The following is an 18,964-nucleotide window of genomic DNA, read 5'->3' on the forward strand; positions in this document are numbered from 1 at the left end:
GTAGGGCACTTCAATATCCCACTTTCAACAATGGATAGATCATCCAGACAGAAAATCAATAGGGAAATGTTGGACTTGAACTATACTTTTGACCAAATGGACCTAACACATCTAGACATATATAGAACATTCCATCTTGCAGTGCTTCTGCTGAAAGATCAGCTGTTAACCTTATGGGGATTCCCTTGTGTGTTATTTGTTGTTTTTCCCTTGTTGCTTTAATATTTTTTCTTTGTATTTAATATTTGATAGTTTGATTAATATGTGTCTTGGCCTGTTTCTCCTTGGATTTATCCTCTATGGGACTCTCTGTGCTTCCTGGACTTGATTAACTATTTCCTTTCCCATATTAGGGAAGTTTTCAACTTTAATCTCTTCAAATATTTTCTCAGTACGTTTCTTTTTCTCTTCTTCTTCTGGGACCCCTATAATTCGAATGTTGGTGCATTTAATGTGGTCCCAGAGGTCTCTGAGAATGTCCTCAATTCTTTTCATTCCTTTTACTGCTCTGTGGTAGTTATTTCCACTATTTTATCTTCCAGGTCACTTATCCACTCTTCTGCCTCAGTTATTCTGCTATTGATTCTATCTAGAGAATTTTTAATTTCATTTATTGTGTTGCTCATCATTGTATGCTCTTTAGTTCTTCTAGGTCCTTGTTAAACGTTTCTTGTATTTTCTCCATTCTATTTCCAAGATTTTGGATCATCTGTACTCTCATTGCTCTGAATTGTTTTGCAGGTAGACTGCCTATTTCCTCTTCATTTGTTTGGCCTGGTGGGTTTTTACCTTGCTCCTTCATCTGCTGTGTGTTTCTCTGTCTTCTCATTTTGTTTAACCTGCTGTGTTTGGGGTCTCCTTTTCACAGGCTGCAGGTTCGTAATTCTCATTTTTTGTGTGTCTGCCCCCCGTGGGTAAGGTTGGTTCAGTGGCTGTTGGAACACAAGACTGGTGCCTGTGTTCTGGTGGTTGGGTCTGGATCTTGTCTTTCTGGTGGGCAGGACCACGTCTGGTGGTCTGTTTTGGGGTGTTTGTGAACTTAGTATGATTTTAGAAAGCCTCTGCTAATGGGTGGTGTTGTGCTCCTATCTTGCTAGTTGTTTAGCATGGGGCGTCCCGCACTGGAGCTTGCTGGCTGTTGGGTGGAGCTGGGTCTTAGCGTTGAGATAGAGATCTCTGGGAGAGCTCTCACCAATTGATATTACATGGGGCTGGGAGGTCCCTGGTGGTCCAATGTCCTGATCTCAGCTCTCCCACCTCAGAGGCTCAGGCCTGACACCCAGCCGGAGCACCAAAACCCTGTTAGCCACACAGCTCAGAAGAAAACAGAGGAAAAAAGAAGGAAAAAGAAATTTTAAAAAATTATTAAAAGAAAAAAATAAATTATTAAAATAAAAAATAAAGGGCTTCCCTGGTGGCGCAGTGGTTGAGAGTCTGCCTGCAAATGCAGGGGACACGGATTCATGCCCCAGTGCAGGAGGATCCCACATGCTGCGGAGCGGCTGGGTCCATGAGCCATGGCCGCTGAGCCTGCGTGTCTGGAGCCTGTGCTCCGCAACGGGAGAGGCCACAACAGTGAGAGGCCCGCGTACCGCAAAAAAAAAAAAAAAAAAAAAAGTAATAATAATTAAAAAAAGAAGAGAGCAACAAAAGCAGTAAACAAATCCACCAATGATAATAAGTGCTAAAAACTATACTAAGATAAACATAAAAATCAGAAACAAGTCATTGGCAGGCAGCAAATCCCAAGTCTACAGTTGCTCCCAAAGTCCACCACCTCAATTTTGGGATGATTCGTTGTCTATTCAGGTATTCCACAGATGCAGGGTACACCAAGTTGATTGTGGGGATTTAATCCCCTGCTCCTGAGGCTGCATGGAGAAATTTCCCTTTCTCTTCTTTGTTTGCACAGCTCCTGGGGTTCAGCTTTGGTTTTGGCCCCACCTCTGCATGTAGGTCATCCTCAGACATCTGTTCCCCACCCAGACAGGATGGGGTTAAAGCAGCGGCTGATTAGGGGCTCTGGCTAACTCAGGTTTGGGGGGAGGGAGGGGTACATAGTTAAAATTGGAATGCAGGGGGATCCTGCGGTGGCAGAGGCCAACATGACGTTGCAACAGCTTGTGGGGAGCAATGTGTTCTCCCAGGGAAGTTGTCCCTGGATCATGGGTCCCTGGCAGTGGTGGGCTGCACAGGCTCCGGGTGGGCCCGGGGGTGGTGTGGAGGGTGACCTGTGCTTGTACACAGGATTCTTGGTGGCTACAGCAGCAGCATTAACATTTCACGCCCATCTCTGGTCCCAAGCTGATAGCTGCAGCTCGCACCCATATCTAGAGCTCGTTTAGGTGGCACTCTGCCTTCTGTGGGCACATGGGGAAGGAATCCCCTCTCCTCGCACACCCTGAAACAATGGTCTCTTGTCTCTTCAGCAGTTCCAGACTTTTTCCCAGACTCCCTCCCAGCTAGCTGTGGCGCACTAGCCCCCTTCAGGCTGTGTTCATGCAGCCAACCCCAGTCCTCGCCCTGGGATCCGACTTCCGAAGCCCAAGCCTCAGCTCCCAGTCCCCGCCTGCCCCAGCGGGTGAGCAGACAAGCCTCTTGGGCTGGTGAGTGCTGGTTGGCACCGATCTTCTGTGCGGGAATCTCTCCCCTTTGCTCTCCGCACCCCTGTTGCTGAGGTCTCCTCCGTGGCTCCGAAGCTTCCCTCCCCCGCCCACCCCCTCCCACTCCCGTCTACGCCAGTGAAGGGGATTCTTAGTGTGTGGAAACTTTTCCTCCTTCATAGCTCCCTACCAGAGGTGCAGGTACTGTCCTTATTCTTTTGTCTCTGTTTTTTCTTTTTTTCTTTTGCCGTACCCAGGTACGTGGGGAGTTTCTTGCCTTTTGGGAAGTCTGAGGTCTTCTGCCAGCGTTCAGTAGGTGTTCTGTAGGAATTGTTCCACGTGTAGATGTATTTCTGATGTATTTGTGGGGAGGAAGGTGATCTCCACATCTTACTCCCCCGCCATCTTGAAGGTCTCCCCCTGCCTTCTCTTTTGTCTGTATCTAATCTCCCTCTATCTCTCTTTTATAAATACATCTGTGATTACATTTAGGGCCTACATAGATAATCCAGTAAAATGCTCCTCATCTCAAGATCCTTAATCACATCTGTAAAAACTCTTTTTCCATATAAAGTAAGATTCAGAGGTTCCAGGGATTAGGGCCTGGAGATCTATATCTATCTATATCAATATCTATATCTATCATCTATATCTATAAAATGAGTTAAATATTAAAAAATATATATAACCTTATACATATATATATTTTAAAAAATATTTAACTCACTATTTAATGAGGGAACCAGTGAGATATTATAACCAGTTTAAAAGAGAATTCAAACAATGTACACACATAGGCAGTCAAGAATGTCGAAACAAATTTACAAGTAGAAGTAAAAGTTGTCAGTATCCATGGTAATCACTGCATCCACTAGACAAAATTCACTTATGTTTCTATTGTCAAAAATCATTTGCATTATTATGAGTATTCTACAACTTAGAGTTGTAACATGGCTTAAAGACATTAAAAAGCACAAGTAACTAAGAAAGGTATACTAGACAGGACATCCAATAAGTTCCCCACCTCGATTTCAAAGTCTTTAAACAAGTTTTCATGACATTCTATCCCTTCTTTTTTTTTAAATAATGCCTTGTTTATTTTTATTTTTACAGGAACAAAAGAAAATCATTATTATTATTACTGGATTTTAGAAACTTTAGTGTCTTTATGTTTTTTTATTCCCTTTTTAATGCCAGTTAATGTATTGATTTTAGGGTTCCACAAAATTTGGGAAGTTTGGTTCCACAAAACTTCTCTTACTAGATATGAACTTAATTGACCTAGACGTATTTTTGAGGGCCATGATTTAGCGTATCACACTTTATAAAGGCTAAACACAGAGACTTGAAAGTAAAATATGTTATTTTAATTGGTATCACTGTGAAGAGTTTAGACCAGTGAGTAGAAAGTTATGCATAGTATTTATTAATATCAATTACAGATTTACAATATTTTCTTTATTTTTGCTGATGCAACTATATTCATTCATTCAACAAATATTAAGTATCTGCTATACACTAGACACCTATGAATTTATCTTCCTGGCAATGACTTTTTGTTTTTTTATTTACTTGTTTGTTTATTTTATTGATATATAATTGACATACATTATATTAGTTTCTTGTTTACAACATTATAATAATTTTTACACATGGAAGTAGGCAGTAATTAAGTGACTAAGGCATATTATGCCTTTTAAACTTTGTTTGTGTGTGTGTGTGTGTGTGCACGCATTTAAAATTTTTGACCAAGAAGAAAGTGGTGAGAAACATGTTGGGCACTATGGAACTAAGGCTTCAGTTACCAGGAGAATAATTTGAATTGTAAAGAGCTTGAATATGTAGCTAGGGGGGTGGATTTGATATGTGTAGCTGGAGGTTGGACAGGAGGTAGAGGCTTTGTGTTTGTGTGTATATATTTTAAAGCAAAGGTTGCCTTTAAGAATGTATTCATTCATTAAACATTTTACATTTTAAAGTTTCTTATTTACAAAGATTTCTTTAAGGTCATTTTTTCCTGTTGAAGTACCTTCATCATGGTCTTCAGGTGGTGAAACATTAAACAGTAATTGTAAATAACAAGTGATTTTGACAAAACAGACAGAATGTTGATTAAGGTGAACATGAATCCAGTAACACAAGAGTCCACTGAACATAAAGATAAGCCCATAGACATGCTCTATTTTAGGAGCCTGAATCAATGGCGTCAAAATCAGAAACAAAGATATAGCTATGCATCCAAATATAAATGGCAAAGGCACCTGAAAGTTAAAAAAAGATTAAGATTAGTGATGACGTTGTCCTCAGGTTTCTATAAACAACATAAGAACATCCTCTTTCTTATGGAACAGATGTTTCCAAACTATTACATTACAGAAAGTAAATCAATGGCAGACTGAATGATTGTAAAAAAGTGGAACTGTATTTTATTTATTCTATAGTTTTCATGAATGCCTACTCAATTCATCAGATATTGTCATTTATTTACTAAAATTAGTGCTTCATTTTCAGGCATAGAAAAAATACATTTAAACATCATCAAAAATTAACTATATCATTCTAGTATTAATCATTGAAACATTCTTAGTTTTGGGAATTTGAAAATCCAGTAACGTCATAACTGAAATATTTGTTTATAATGCTTCTTTAAGGGAGCATGTGCCAGTCTTTCTTAGGGCAGCACCATCAAGTAATAGAAACAACAGAAATACTGGAATCAGAAAAGTCTGGTTAGAAATGCAATCTCTGTTATTTTAATTGCTCATTCTTTCAAGAAATATTCACTGAATTGCTTAGTGGCATGTGCTATGCTAAGGATACAGAGGTATTTAGGATAGATAAAGAAGGTTCTTCTCCAGGGAGCTTGTGACACTGACTAGCAGTATAACTTTGGTCTACCTAATTAGTCTGATCTTCAGACCTATTTGCAGAGAACAACCAGAAGGTGGTTCCCCAAGTGCCTGTTCCACAGGGACCCCAAACATGGCTCAGTGAGACCCTCAGGGCCCCGCACCCCTACCACAACTGAAGGAAGGACACGGTGGGTCGGCGGGTACTAATGGATAATTATGTTCAGAGGTTTTTAATCAAATATTCCTGAAATATGTGTGTGTTGTGTGTTATTACAGTTTAAATATAAAGTCTGAGTGTTGAAAGAAAAAGGGTCCTCTTAGACTCATTTGCAAAATGAGTTTTTTATCTAATGCTGGTCTCCTAAAATCTTTGTCAGAATTGCATACAGTGTACTTCAGTAAAATGTGCTCAACAAATGGCATTTCTTAATAAACTTTATAACAGTGATTTGTATACATTTCTTACTCTTCTATGAGGCTAAGAAGATTCTTGATGGAAAGATTCATCTTTATTTCTCTGAACTGCCTAGGAGAGTGCCTGAAACATAGCAGATAGTCACTGCATATTTGTTGAATAAATGGATGACTGAAATTCAAGATATTATTGTTTTCTTTTTTCAACTTGGGACATGGCCAAGAGGGATCCAATTTTTTGGGAGGGAAGAAAGTCAAAACTGTCTAAGCTAGTGTTTCTTAAAATATGGTCAATCAACCTCTCTGCATAAGAATCCCCAAGATAATTGGTAAATATACCGATTCCTAAGACCCATCTAAGACCTACTAAATTAGAACCTCCAGGGGTGAGACTGGGAATTCAGATTTTTAACAAGCACACTCAAGTGGTTTTATGGTCGCTGGCATGAAATATGGGACTATCATTTTATTTTCCATACAATCTCTACAACCAGGAAGTATCTTAATTATATGGGCCACCGGATTATATTTATAACATGATTAAAGAATAAAACAAAGACTGTTTGGAAACTGTTAGGATTTACATTATAGCAAGGTATGGCTTACTTTATACCAAGGCAAAATAAATGAAAATTAAAAAAAGAAATGAGGGAAATAAAGAAACATGGATAAACAATAAATTTGGCTCACAAAATTCATGCCACAAAGCCCCATATAGATTCTGAAAGCAGGCCACCAAAAGGCATAAGCAAATCAGTTGTTTAGAAGAGGCCCAAGTATTCCTGATGCTAAGATCAGAGAAAATTTCCTCAGTGGATCCTTTATAGAATAAAAAATTCATCACTATCTTTTCAGTAAATATAACAAAAATTTGGTCTCTGAAATCAGAATGTGTGGTTTAAATCCCAGCCCTGATCCTTTTATCTAGGGTAATTTACTTAATCTCTGAGATCTAGGATTCTCCTGAGTTAAAAGGGGTAAAGCTAAGAAAATCTATACCAGCTCTTTGACCTGAAACTGCTCACCCCTCCTTCTAATTCACTTTCTACACTATTGTCAGAATGGTCTTTTCAAATGAGAGTCTGATTTTATTTCTTTTGCATATGGTTGCTTAGGCAGTTCACACTCATACAAGCATGCCCATCTGAGGGGGCAAAAGGGGGCTGATATCTAGCTCACCAGGCTCTGTGCCTGGGCACGGGGCTGGGACTGCCTAGAGGGAGGGGTGCTTTATTATATTTTGCACAAAGACACTCTAGGAACCTACAGTAGCCCTGCTGACATTACATAGAGGATAGTGATTCTATCTTGCTAGTTAAGTTCAGGTTCAAAATTTTTGTAATCACCTAAACTGAGGCTTCGATTAACAACTTATTGTATAAAATAAAGACCCTATCAAGGCCATACACAAGAAGAGTATGCCACATCACCCTCATTTGTTCATGGACTGAGGAGATGCTTTTGAGTTGGGCAAAAAGCCCTCCCCTCAGAAGTGTTATTACCTAGCTCCTGAAAGATGACAATAAGGATGACATCTGTCTTCCTTGAGGAGAATCAGTTTTGACATTTTACTCTAGAAAAATCAGACCAAATGCAGCCCATACAGTCGATTACACATCAGTAAGCTGGGAAATGGAGGTCTGGTTCAGATGTTTCATAAATTTGACTCATGACTCGTTAGAAGTGTCCCATATAGAATAAGAAATTATATTCCTAGACAGAGAATAGAAGTTTAATATTAACATTTTAATTTTGATTTACCTTGTAAGGTCTAGGTAGATTGGGTTCCTGGTACCTTAGTTTAAGTAAACCTATCATATGTAACCCTCTTAAAAACCATATTGCTAATCCTGAATATTTTATTAAATTTATCAAATCTGAGGTTATAATAACAACTGAAGTTAAGATGATTATCTGGCTGACAGCCATGGTTGGACACGAGTGGTTATTGAGCATCGAGAAGATCAAAGGCAGTTGTCCTTCTTGGCTTGCTGTGTAGATCATCCTTGATGCCGAAAGCACTGTACAACACATGCTGCTAAATATTGAAGTTGAAATTCCAAAAGAAATGACCCATTGCATGGAAGGGATTATTTTGTCCGTCCAGGTGACAGCAACAGCATCTATGAAAATTTTAGAAAAATTTCAAAAAAGTCAGTCCCTTTGCTTGATTGAAACTACGGCAGTAATTCTTCACTTTCTCTGCAACCATACCCTTTGTAATATGATTTTGCAGCTCCTTCCAAGAAAGGGAGTCTCTTTACTTATTCTTCAATACGGTCTGGCCTTGTGGTCTGTGTTGGTCAGTAGAATGCATTGGAAGGGGTGATTTGCTACTACATTTCAAACTTTCTAAGACTAGCATGTGCATGGGATTTAGGAGGCACTTTTCAGGACTCAAAGTGTATTAAACTTAGAATAAATCTTATAAGTGGGACATTAAGCATGAGAAAGGCATCTAAATCAGGCAGGGGCTGGTGAGATGGCATTGCGAGGGAGGCAGAGAGATAGTATTTATTCTGGAAACACAGTAAATTGTTTAGAAAGTCTGACGTGTGGTGAGGGTGTGTGTGTGTGCAAGGGAAGGCAGGAGATGAGGATAGAAAGTTAGGCTTGAGTCAGATCTTGGAGAACCTGCCATGGTCAGGTTAGGAGCTCATAGTTGGTCTGAAGGAAGGTGATGATGGAGTGATGGTGTGGTGGTTGCAGCAGCTGTGAGAGTGAGACTGGGAGGAGATGCGAGAAAACAAGATGGTGGAATATTTAAGCAGGGAGATGACAGGATTAGATTTGTGTTTTATAGAGTCATCTCTAGAGACTGAGTGGAGGCTGGATTGGAAGGAGGAAGTTAGAGGTGAGCGTATACATTAGGAGGTTATTGCTGTAAATGAAGTAAGAAAAATAAGGGCCTGGGCACTGAGTGGGGGAAAGAAGAGGAGGGAACACCCAAAGAGAGATGTTAGTGACGTGGGTCTTTACAGAACTTGCTGCCTGGTTTGGATGTAGGGTGAAAGGCAAATTATAGTTCTCCCCCTCATTTTCATAGTTAAAAAAATCTCCTTTAGTGTGTTACTGTATTCCTGTGAGACCAAACTATGGGAAGCAACGTGTTTCTTTTTACTTTTAGAAATGTATATTCCTCTTTTTCTTTTAGAATCAACATAACATTTTTATACTAGTCTCAGAGAAGATGTATAAATGCACCTTTTGACTTTTGGGACCATGTAAAATATCGATTTTTTAAAAAATGAACTTCAAATCTTAGTTTTGTAAAGGCTTTGAATGCAGATGATAGAGCAGAACTCCAGTTCAGTGGTGTGGCTCACTAGACTGATCCTCTTTGTGACCTCTGGCCTTGAAAACACATCCATTACAGGGAAATTCTAGTTACTGGAGTGACACAGTCAGCCCCTCCAAAACCACACACCCTATATGTGTTCATAGACCCCTGTGCCTATTTGTATATACAATAGTTTTGGAGTCTATGTTTCTGTTGATGTATTATTTGACCTCTATCCAGAATATTTGAAGAGTTAGTTGTTCTCAATAAATGAATTTTCTAGATAACCAAACTTCTCTTCTTTCAGGAGTAATTATTTTTTAAAAATTAAAATTTTGTAGAATTTGTCTAATATATTTCAAATTCTACTCTGCCTTTTTAAAGTAAAGTGAACATAATTTAACATTTTTTAAAAAAGACCCAGTGGTGTCATAAAAATTCATCACTTGATTCTGTGGAAATATAATTATTTGGTATTAAAATTTTTTTTTCGGATCATAAGTACAACATGCTAATTGTGGAAAATATGAACAGTATAAAAAAGGAAATAAAAGATATCTTGCAATATTATCATTCAGATGGTGTCATTTACTATTAACTTTTTGTTGTATCTCCATTTAGTCATGTATATGTTATATGATTACATGTATTAATAAAACTCATCATCTAATATATATTAATAAATATTCATACTATTGCTTGCTTTGCTAATAGGCCCTATTAGTGGTGGTTATGCTTTGATTTGGTTTGCTTGTGTTGAGGCATTTTAGTATGGTGGTTGAGAACACAGGTCTTGGAGTCAAACAACCTGGATTTGAGTCTGTCTTTTTCAATTACTAGCTGTGTAACTTTGAGCACCATGCTTGATGGAATTGAGAAGAATATATTTTTGAAGGTCAGATCTCGCAAATTGATGTCCACATTTACAATCCATTACTAGCAATAACCTGAACAAGAAGTAATCTTTTATCATTAGAAGAGCATGACTGAGACCTATTTTTGAATCTTATCAATGCTGTTCATTATTTAACTTTCCTCGCTACAGTTTCCTCATCTGAAAAATGAAGATAATGAAGGTGGTACTGCTTGTTCCAAACAACTGTTTTGAGGGCAGGTACCTGGGTGCACCTTAAAGGGTGGAACATCTTCTAACAAAGTGTTTCTTCTTTGCCTTCTTGCCTTGCTTGCTCCTGTTTCTCCTCTTCTCTTTCCTCTTTCTCCTCCATGTCTCTTCCTCCTCTTCTTCCTCTTCCTCATTCTATTTTCAGTTCTTGCTTCTTCACATTCTTCTACCCTTCGACCTTAGTCTTTAGCATGTGCTCATTTTTTTAATAGATTGTTTAGATAATTATTTTTCCTTTCTTGTGAAAACCAAAGCAGGACCACATCACATTTACACTCTTATGGGTGTATCGAAAAAATAGCAGTATATAGGAGTCCCTGTTTATTCAGAGGAGGTAGTAGTGACTATTTCCTCTTTGTCTAGACACATTCATACCTGCAGAGATGATTTCCCTGGGAGTCAAAACTGCCAGGTAGGATACATTAGCCAGTAAGTAAATCACAGCCACCATGGGAAGGACAGTAATCAGAGATTTGGGAATATTTTCACCAGGATTTTTTATCTCTCCTAAAAAACACAAATAAACTCATCAGAAAAGGTCATATTATTATGAGACTTTTGAAGACTTCTTTGTAATGAAAAGGATGAGAAAGTATTATTCATGTGTCTGTTGTTTCCTCATCTGCTTGACTGATTCTACTCCTTTGCAAGTTTTGCCTGAAAGCTTGGATTTCTCACCATCTTATACTAAAAATCCAATTTTTCCAACTATTTCATGATTATGGATTTACAGTGATGGAAAAGACTATATAATACAAGCTACTATGTATAAAATGATAAGCTACAAGGGTATATTGTACAGTGCATAGTATATAGCCAATATTTTATGATAACTATAAATAGACTATAACCTTTAAAACCTGTGAATCACTATGTTGTACACATGAAACCTATATAATGTTGTAAATCAACTATACCTCAATAAAAAAAGAGAAAGAAATGAAACAGGGATGAGAGCAGAGTGGGGGGCGGGAGGAAATTTGCATTAAATAAGTTAGCTGAGAAATGACATTTGAGGGAAGACCTAAAGGAAGTGAGGGAGGGAACTATGTGAAGAACTCAGTGGGCAGTCTTCTATGCAAAGGGATCAGTTGGTGCAAAAAGAAAACAGATGCACCCCTCCCCCATGCCATGGCAGCCTTTTGTGAGTGCATCTATGTCTTGCTTTGTCACAGAGGCTTCCAAAGTGTAGTGTTGAATACCCATGATAGCATCAAGGACATAGTGTGCTTTGTCTACATTTCAAATACAGAGGAAACTGCAGGGACTCAGAGAGGTTAAGAGACTTGCCCAAGGTCACACAGCAAATACGTGGTGAGGGCAGGATTTTAACCAAGTTTTGTCTGACACCAGGCAGTAACCATTGCACCCTCCAGCCTTCATGTAGCTAGATCTCTTGGACCTTGAGGTGATGGATTTCCTGGACAGAAGGTGCAGAGTTCTTTTTGACACTTACTCCCACCCTCTTGGATAGACGTCCTCAGTTGGGAAAATCTTTGAGCTCCAATACATAATAAAGTTTTTAAACCAAAAGCAGGGATGAGCTCAAGGCACCTAACAATGTTTGGGTCAGTTTCTGTCAATTGTAGGGGCCTTTTAGTCAGTTTCTGTCAATTGTAAGGGCCTTACCTCAGGGGAGGAGACACTGCATCAACAGTGGATTCCTAAAATTGACATATTATCTCAAAATTCCTAAACATCATACTGTTTTTCTTAAAAACGAAGTTCAGGGGAGTGGTTAAGAGCATAGGCCTGGACCTAAATGGTCTGGAGTTCTAACCTGGCTGTGACCCTTAATGGACTTTGGGAAACAGGTTTTGCAGTTAGCAACAAAGATTGCCAGCCCACAGATTTGTACAAATAAAAAATGTACAGTTGTTTAAAAAAAAGACTGTTTGGTATGTAGCATGTCTCTTCATCCCATCTGAGATATGTAATTTCTTCCTTTTTTCAGAAGTAATGGTTCTCTCATCTCTTTCCCTCAAGCAAATTGACCTCTGAGGAAGTACCTTTCTCATCCTTACTCTCCCAAGCAAACTTTTCCTACCTAGGCAAATTTACTGTATTAAAATGACTACTGGGTCATCATAAGTAAGAAAGGTGTGAATAGAATTCAGGGTCTTATGGGTTATGAATAAAATAATAAGAGGAAAACAATTTAGAGTCCATCAGGCAGTCAAGAGATTGTTTGAATCTACTCAAGCTGTGAAGGAAATTTGTCGTAAGCCATGTAGAAGCGAGAGTCTGTCCATCCAAATTCCGATTGGAAAGAAATCAGGTGATATTGATATAAAATCAGTGTCAGCTGAATTGTGAGGTCTTGGGGTCCGCTATTACTATAGCAACGGTGTGACAGAACCAGCCTGTGCATATGTGACTTGAAGCATCAAGTGCTTAGATCACATGTCTTATCTTGAATCTGGGAAGTGTAAGTAACTGTGTAAGCTGGGATGGTCCACCCAACAGCTTCAATCACCTGAGATAGTGACCCTGATCCCCTGTGTGGGTAAATGACTTTACAACTTGACCGGCAGGTTCTCCTCTCCTCCAGCTTCTGTGAATAATGGCTGCTAGTTCCCTATAGCTGAACCCTTCTCCTGAGAATTGCCCTTAGTCCTTGGGTGATTTGGCAGGGAGGGGAGGAAGCTGCCTTGCTTAGAAAAATCTAGAAGTTTACATTCTCCCCTCAGAAGCAGCCCACAGTCATTTATGAACTGATAAAAGGTACAAAAGCCTAATGACTCTAGTTGGGAACATTTCGTATTTTTCCTATTCTAGCAGTACTGTCTAATAAAAATATACTGTGAGCCATTTATGTAATTTTAAATTTTCTAGTAGCTACATAAAAGAAAAACCAATGAAATGGAATTATTAATATATATATTTATCCCCAGATATCCAAAATGTTATCATTGCAGTATGTAACATTTATAAAAAAGTATTAATGAGCTATTGGACATTGTTTTGCTCATTCAAGATTTTGATTTCTGGTGTGTATTTTACACCTATGGAGCACCTCATTTTGACTAACTACATTTTAGATGCTCACTAGCCATATGTGGCTGGTGGTAAGAATCTAGACACAAGCTATCTATTCTGTTTACAATTAGTTAGGAATATGACAGCTCAGGAACTCGGAGAACCAAACTTGAGGGAGAGAGTTCTTTCTAGCGAGGATCACCCATTTTGAGATGGAAGAAGCCAGATCTCTAAATTTGGTAAGTTAATGAAGTGCTGGTTCTGATAGCCAGCCCCATTCAATTAGCCACAAGTTCTGGCCGTGTTACTGTACTCATCGCATTCGACCTTCTGCTCTAATAGTCTGCAGATCCAGAAAATTTCACTAGACATTTCAAACACAACCATATTGATCTGAAGTTACACTTCTCTGTCAGCTCCCGTTATGGGATTCTTGTCCTTAATTCAAGGTTTAACTTGTTTGATAACCAATCAAACCAAGGAGTAGGGGGAGAATGAGATGAGTGCTTCAGACAGAATTGGGTCTAAAGCTGCACCGTGCTGTGTCTTTAGGTAATCATCACTATCAAGAACACCTGGGCTTGCTCTAGTGCGATGCTTTACTTTAACCAAGGGGTGCACCAACATCTGGGTATTTATTTTTGCAGAACCCACCACTGCCCACTGACTAGGTGACCCTTGGAGGATGCAGTTCCAAAAGCAGTGACCTGTGAAACCCTGCCTCCATATATATCCAATATTTTCACTTATGACTCATGTGCCTTTTAATGGCCAAACTAGCAGCAAGGTGACTGTTGGCATAATTAATTTGTGCTAGGTAAATTAAAGTCTTATTTGAAAAGGCTTGATATTTAAAAATTTGTTAATTTTATTGCAAGAAATTTCAATGTTACATTTGTCAATTAAAAAAGGAAAATGCTAAAGTACTTAAAAATATATCAACTGTTAAATTTTTAGTAATCTACATGAGTGAGCAAAGTGTTTCATTTACTGGGGAACATAAAAAAAAATTCAATAATTCAAGAATTTAGAATTTGAAGAAATCATCACTAAAAGTTTTGATAAAGTATTAAGGACATTTCAAACATAAAATCTATAGCAACATTATATTTAGAGGAACAAACTCCAGTTTCTTATTAAAATTTTTGCAAAGATTTTGTTTGGAAGTTTTATATAACTTCAATATTTAATATATTCCTTAAATTTTAATATTCCTATAAGTTTAAAATGTAAAAGAAATATAGTGAATTGTTTTCTATTTATTTCTTTTGTTTACTGTAGAGAGCTATGCAACTATTACCAAATTCATTTGGTACCATGACATCAGAGGGGGCAGCATTGCCCTGCAGAAACAACAGTGTATATAAGCAGGAAAGCATGGATAATACACCAGTCCTTGAAATTGTAAAAAATGGGAAACATTTTAAGTACCTCTAATGTGAAAGTGCGGTAAAGCCATTCTAAGGAATATTATGCAGCAGTTAAAAGAATGTGTTAGATGACTAAGAACTAATATGGAAATTTCTCTAAGACATATTGTGGAATCAAAATTAGGATGTGAAATTTTACCAATGTGGTAGGGGATATATAAAATCTGTGATAGTTTTAATTTTTTACAAATGGATTATGTTAATATATTTCTTATATAATTGATATTTAACTCAAAATGTCTTGAAAAATTGTTAGAATAAAGTACGGTAAAATCTGAGAGTGGTCTTAATTTTCTCTTGAAAACTTTATAAAATTCCCAAGTTTGTGATAGGGGAGTGACCTGAAAAACACTAAATTCTGTGTATATTATATAGATAAGTATCTACCAAGTCTTAATGATGATTAAACTACATACATGTAGAGCATGCAGAACAGATTTAATTCAATTCCCCACAAATAAACAAATCAGATATATCTTTCTCCACAGACTTGTAGACAAAACTTTATGCTGCGACAAAACTATTTCAGAAAAAGATTTACCTGCTATGCTGTTCAGGATTGACGTGCCAGAATATGCAAACAATCCTTGTAGGAAGGCTTCTGCAATCTGTGAGACGTTAGGAAGTTCAGCGTCGAAAGCGTTCTCAAACCTGGCCACGTTCTCTTTTTTCCCAATCCCTAACAGCACAATCCCAGTGATGGAAATGAAGCAGAGGACAGTCATCTTTGTCACAGTACTGATAGTTTGAAACAAAGCCACTTTTTGCACCCCTCGAGTATTTAGAAGTCCCAAAGACCACAGAATAGCCAAAGCTAGACACTTCTTTGGTAGCTCTGGAGCTGGGCACCCGGCATAGAAAGGCTGAATTGTATAGGTAGATAGTAACAAGGTTTCAGTAGCTAGTCTTAAGGGATGAGTAAAAAGTTTGATCCAAAGACTGAGGAAAGCAACAGAGGATCCAAGAGATCTTTTGAGGAAATAATACTGTGCTCCACTTCTAGGGAATGTTGTCCCCAGCTCTGCGTGACTGAGAGCAGAGATCAAAGTCAGCACAGCACAAGCAGCCCAAATACTCAGGGAGACAGCTACATTCAGTGAGGAATATTTTAATACCCCTTTAGGAGACACAAAGATTCCTGCCCCTATTGTGGCACTAAATATTAAAATGTTTCCACGGAAGAATCCTATTGCCCTCAGGAGTTGCATGCTTTTGCCTTTTTCCTGTTTTTTTTTTTTTAAATCCTGAAAAATAATTTTAAAATTTCATGTGGATTGCTAACTCTTACACATTCACCCCATGATTCTTCTGCAAAGTGCTTTCTTGATTTAACCATTGTCCTTACATAAGCATTTTATTACTGCCGTTAACTTGGTTTTGAAAATGATTAACTTGTAAATTGTTCTAAGATTTTGTGAACTCTTTTAAGGCCAGAGTTAAAATGTTTCTCATGTTAATTATTTAAAAATTCAAATATGCCCGGTGATGGCTGCACAACATTGTGAATATGACTAATGCCACTGAATTGTACGCTAAAAATGGTCAAAGTGACAAATTTAGTGTTATATGTATTTTGCCACAAGTCTTAAAAAGTTGTAGTATACAAAAACCGTCTCTAAATGGGGGAGTCATATGGTATGTGAATTATGTCTCAACCACAGGTACTCTTGAGGAAAATTTTAGCCTGAATTGAACTTACTGCTATTGGAAATAGATGAGGTTGCTGGGGTTTCTATTTACTGATTCCTGATCCAAGGATGTTCCTAAGCATGCAGTAGATGGCTGTCTGGATTATTTATTGTATTACTTGTAGTTCTGGAATTAGAGCTGCACACAAGAAAAAGAGCTGGGGAAAAAAGAAAAAAAGAAAAAGAAAAAAAAAAAAAAGGAAAGGAGCTGGGGATGGACCATTCCAAGTATATAGAACTAGCAAGTATTTAAGCTTAGGGACAAGATAGCTGGCATTGGAGGTTTGAAGTGATTGGACTCTTGATATATTTTTAAAGTAGACCCTATAGAATTTGCTGATAATTTAGATGTGGGGTTATGAGAGATTGAAAGGAATAAGATTGAGCAAGGTATGTGGGCCTGGCAACTGGAAGAATGAAGGTGCCTTTACAGTTTCTATTTATGAATGTATCTATCTGCCTTTTTTTTTTTTTTTTAAATTTCATTTATTTATTTATTTATGGCTGTGCTGGGTCTTCTTTTCTGTGCGTGGGCTTTCTCTAGTTGTGGCGAGCGGGGGCCACTCTTCATCGCGGTGCGCGGGCCTCTCACTGTCGCGGCCTCTCTTGTTGCGGAGCACAAGCTCCAGACGCGCAGGCTCAGTAGTTGTGGCTCACGGGCCCAGCCGCTCCACAGCATGTGGGATCTTCCCGGACCGGGGCACGAACCCGTGTCCCCTGCATTGGCAGGCAGGCTCTCAACCACTGCGCCACCAGGGAAGCCCTCTATCTGCCTTTTGATGACCCTTTTTCACTATTAAATTCAATGCTGAATGAACATTTTTTACAATTTCTTCTTTAATCCATATTTGAGTTTAGGATATTCATAGGAATGGAATTGCTAGTTCACAGGGTTCTGCTGTTTTATTAGATGATTCCAAATTTCACAGCTTTGTCAACATTTAGTATCATCAGACTTAAAGTTTTTGCTGATCTGATGGATGTGAAATTATATCCCAGAAGTATATTAGACTTGTGCCCATATTATACATGTTTACTCTGCTTTCTGTATTTCCATCTTTTACTTCTCTCTCCATGTTTCTGTCTAGGTATTTTATTTTGATGTATCTTCTGATTCACCAGTTACATATTGTCAAATGCTTCTAGGGGAGAAGTGATGCTGAATGTCGGGCTCACTGCTCCAGTTTTCTTTTTTCTTCAGGATTTTGACTGCTTAAACCCTTACTGCTTTGCTATATTTCTTATTTTTTCAAATAGACATTTTAATATTTTATACATTTTTAATTATTTTTGGTAGGAGGGTTGTTTTGGTACAAGCTAGTTCACTCACTTGGAGACAGAAGCCTCTACTTATATCTACGTGTACATAACAGGCAACTTCAATACTGATATGTTAAGGTGGAACTCTTGTTACCATTCTAATTTGTCTCAAGCCTCAGTAGATTTCATTACCACTCAATTGATCAAAACTATATTTCAATATCTTTGATACTTTCCTTCACCCCCCACATCCAATCCATTACCAAGTCCTCTTGTTTCTATTTCCAAATCATATCTTTATTTGACCATGTGTCTCCGATTCTACTACAAACAACTTGATCTTAGTCACTATCATTTTTCTTTTAGGTAATGGTGAAAAACTCTGAACTCATCTTTCTGCTTTAGCTCCTGTCTTTTCCAACCCATTCTCCATAGAAAAAGGTAGACAACTCTAAAAGTAAATTTAATGTTCTTTCATTTTTTGATTAAATTTAGAATTAGGTACATTGTGTTTATTTTCACTTGTAAATTATATCTTTTGAACATTTTCATACTATTTGATGCTGGTGTGTAATTCATAATTGATCTTAGACTCAGATTAATTGCTTAATAATTATTTTCTTATTAATTCTACTATACTGATAATCATTTAGTCTGTAGATAATGACAGTTTTGGTGTTTTTTCCTTTTTCTTTTCCTTTTTATTGTTTTAAAATCTTTTGTTATCTAGGACATACTTTAGAGAGATAAACATACAAGAATGATCACAGCAGTATTGTTTCTCTTTGTAAAAATGTTAAAGCCATATAAATGTCCATCAAATGGGAGAATGAAAAAATATATTTTACTACACTTACACAATGCAATATCACAAAGCTGTCAATATGAATGAACTGGAGATAATAGTGTTAATGTATATATATTTAAAAGCACAAAATTGAACAAAAGAGCAAGTTGTACTGTATATATACATAATATACATACATATGTGATAAAAATATAATGATATTCAAGATAGGGGCTACTTCTTCTTTTTATTCTCTTTGGCCACGTCACGCAGCATGTGGGATCTTAGCTCCCCCAGCAGGGATTGAACCTGTGCTTCCTGCAGTGGAAGTGTGGAGTCTTAACCACTGGACTGCCAGGGAAGTCCTAAAATAGGGGCTACTTCTAAGAGTAAGTGGGGAAAGGAGAGTAGCCTAGGGCTCTTTAACAATATTTGTAGTGTTTTATTTCTTAGGTTGAGTGTTTATTATTCTTTATATTTAAAAAATGTTTAAGTATTACTTTATCAGATTATATGTACTGCTTACAACTCTCCAATGGTTTACTATT

The 18,964-nt window shown here is 37.7% G+C and overlaps 1 protein-coding gene across 1 annotated transcript; it reads right to left on the minus strand.

Annotated features, from left to right (window-relative positions):
• Positions 1-4,443: 4,443 nt before the first annotated feature.
• On the minus strand, positions 4,444-16,103 carry LOC111164973 (solute carrier family 7 member 12-like). The gene is made up of 4 exons (XM_022555053.3): positions 15,223-16,103; positions 10,648-10,779; positions 7,631-7,992; positions 4,444-4,864 (listed from the first exon to the last, which is right to left on the minus strand). The coding sequence occupies exons 1-4, from the start codon at positions 15,887-15,889 to the stop codon at positions 4,577-4,579; spliced, it is 1,449 nt and encodes a 482-aa protein (XP_022410761.1). The 5' UTR covers positions 15,890-16,103; the 3' UTR covers positions 4,444-4,576.
• Between the last annotated feature and the right edge of the window lie 2,861 nt (positions 16,104-18,964).

This window comes from Delphinapterus leucas, chromosome 17 (genome assembly GCF_059928025.1).
Source record: "Delphinapterus leucas isolate spDelLeu-1000000601 "Yukka" chromosome 17, BTC_Dleu_Yukka2, whole genome shotgun sequence".
Taxonomy (NCBI): Eukaryota; Metazoa; Chordata; class Mammalia; order Artiodactyla; family Monodontidae; genus Delphinapterus; species Delphinapterus leucas.

Excerpts from the sequence above, each read along its gene's own strand:
- LOC111164973 (XM_022555053.3), bottom strand. The coding sequence starts at position 15,889 with ATGCAACTCCTGAGGGCAATAGGATTCTTCCGTGGAAACATTTTAATA. Across the intron at positions 10,780-15,222 it reads AATCCTGAACAGCATAGCAG|GAGAGATAAAAAATCCTGGT; the intron begins GTAAATCTTTTT and ends TGTGTTTTTTAG. Across the intron at positions 7,993-10,647 it reads CAGGGAAATCATCTCTGCAG|ATGCTGTTGCTGTCACCTGG; the intron begins GTATGAATGTGT and ends AAATTTTCATAG.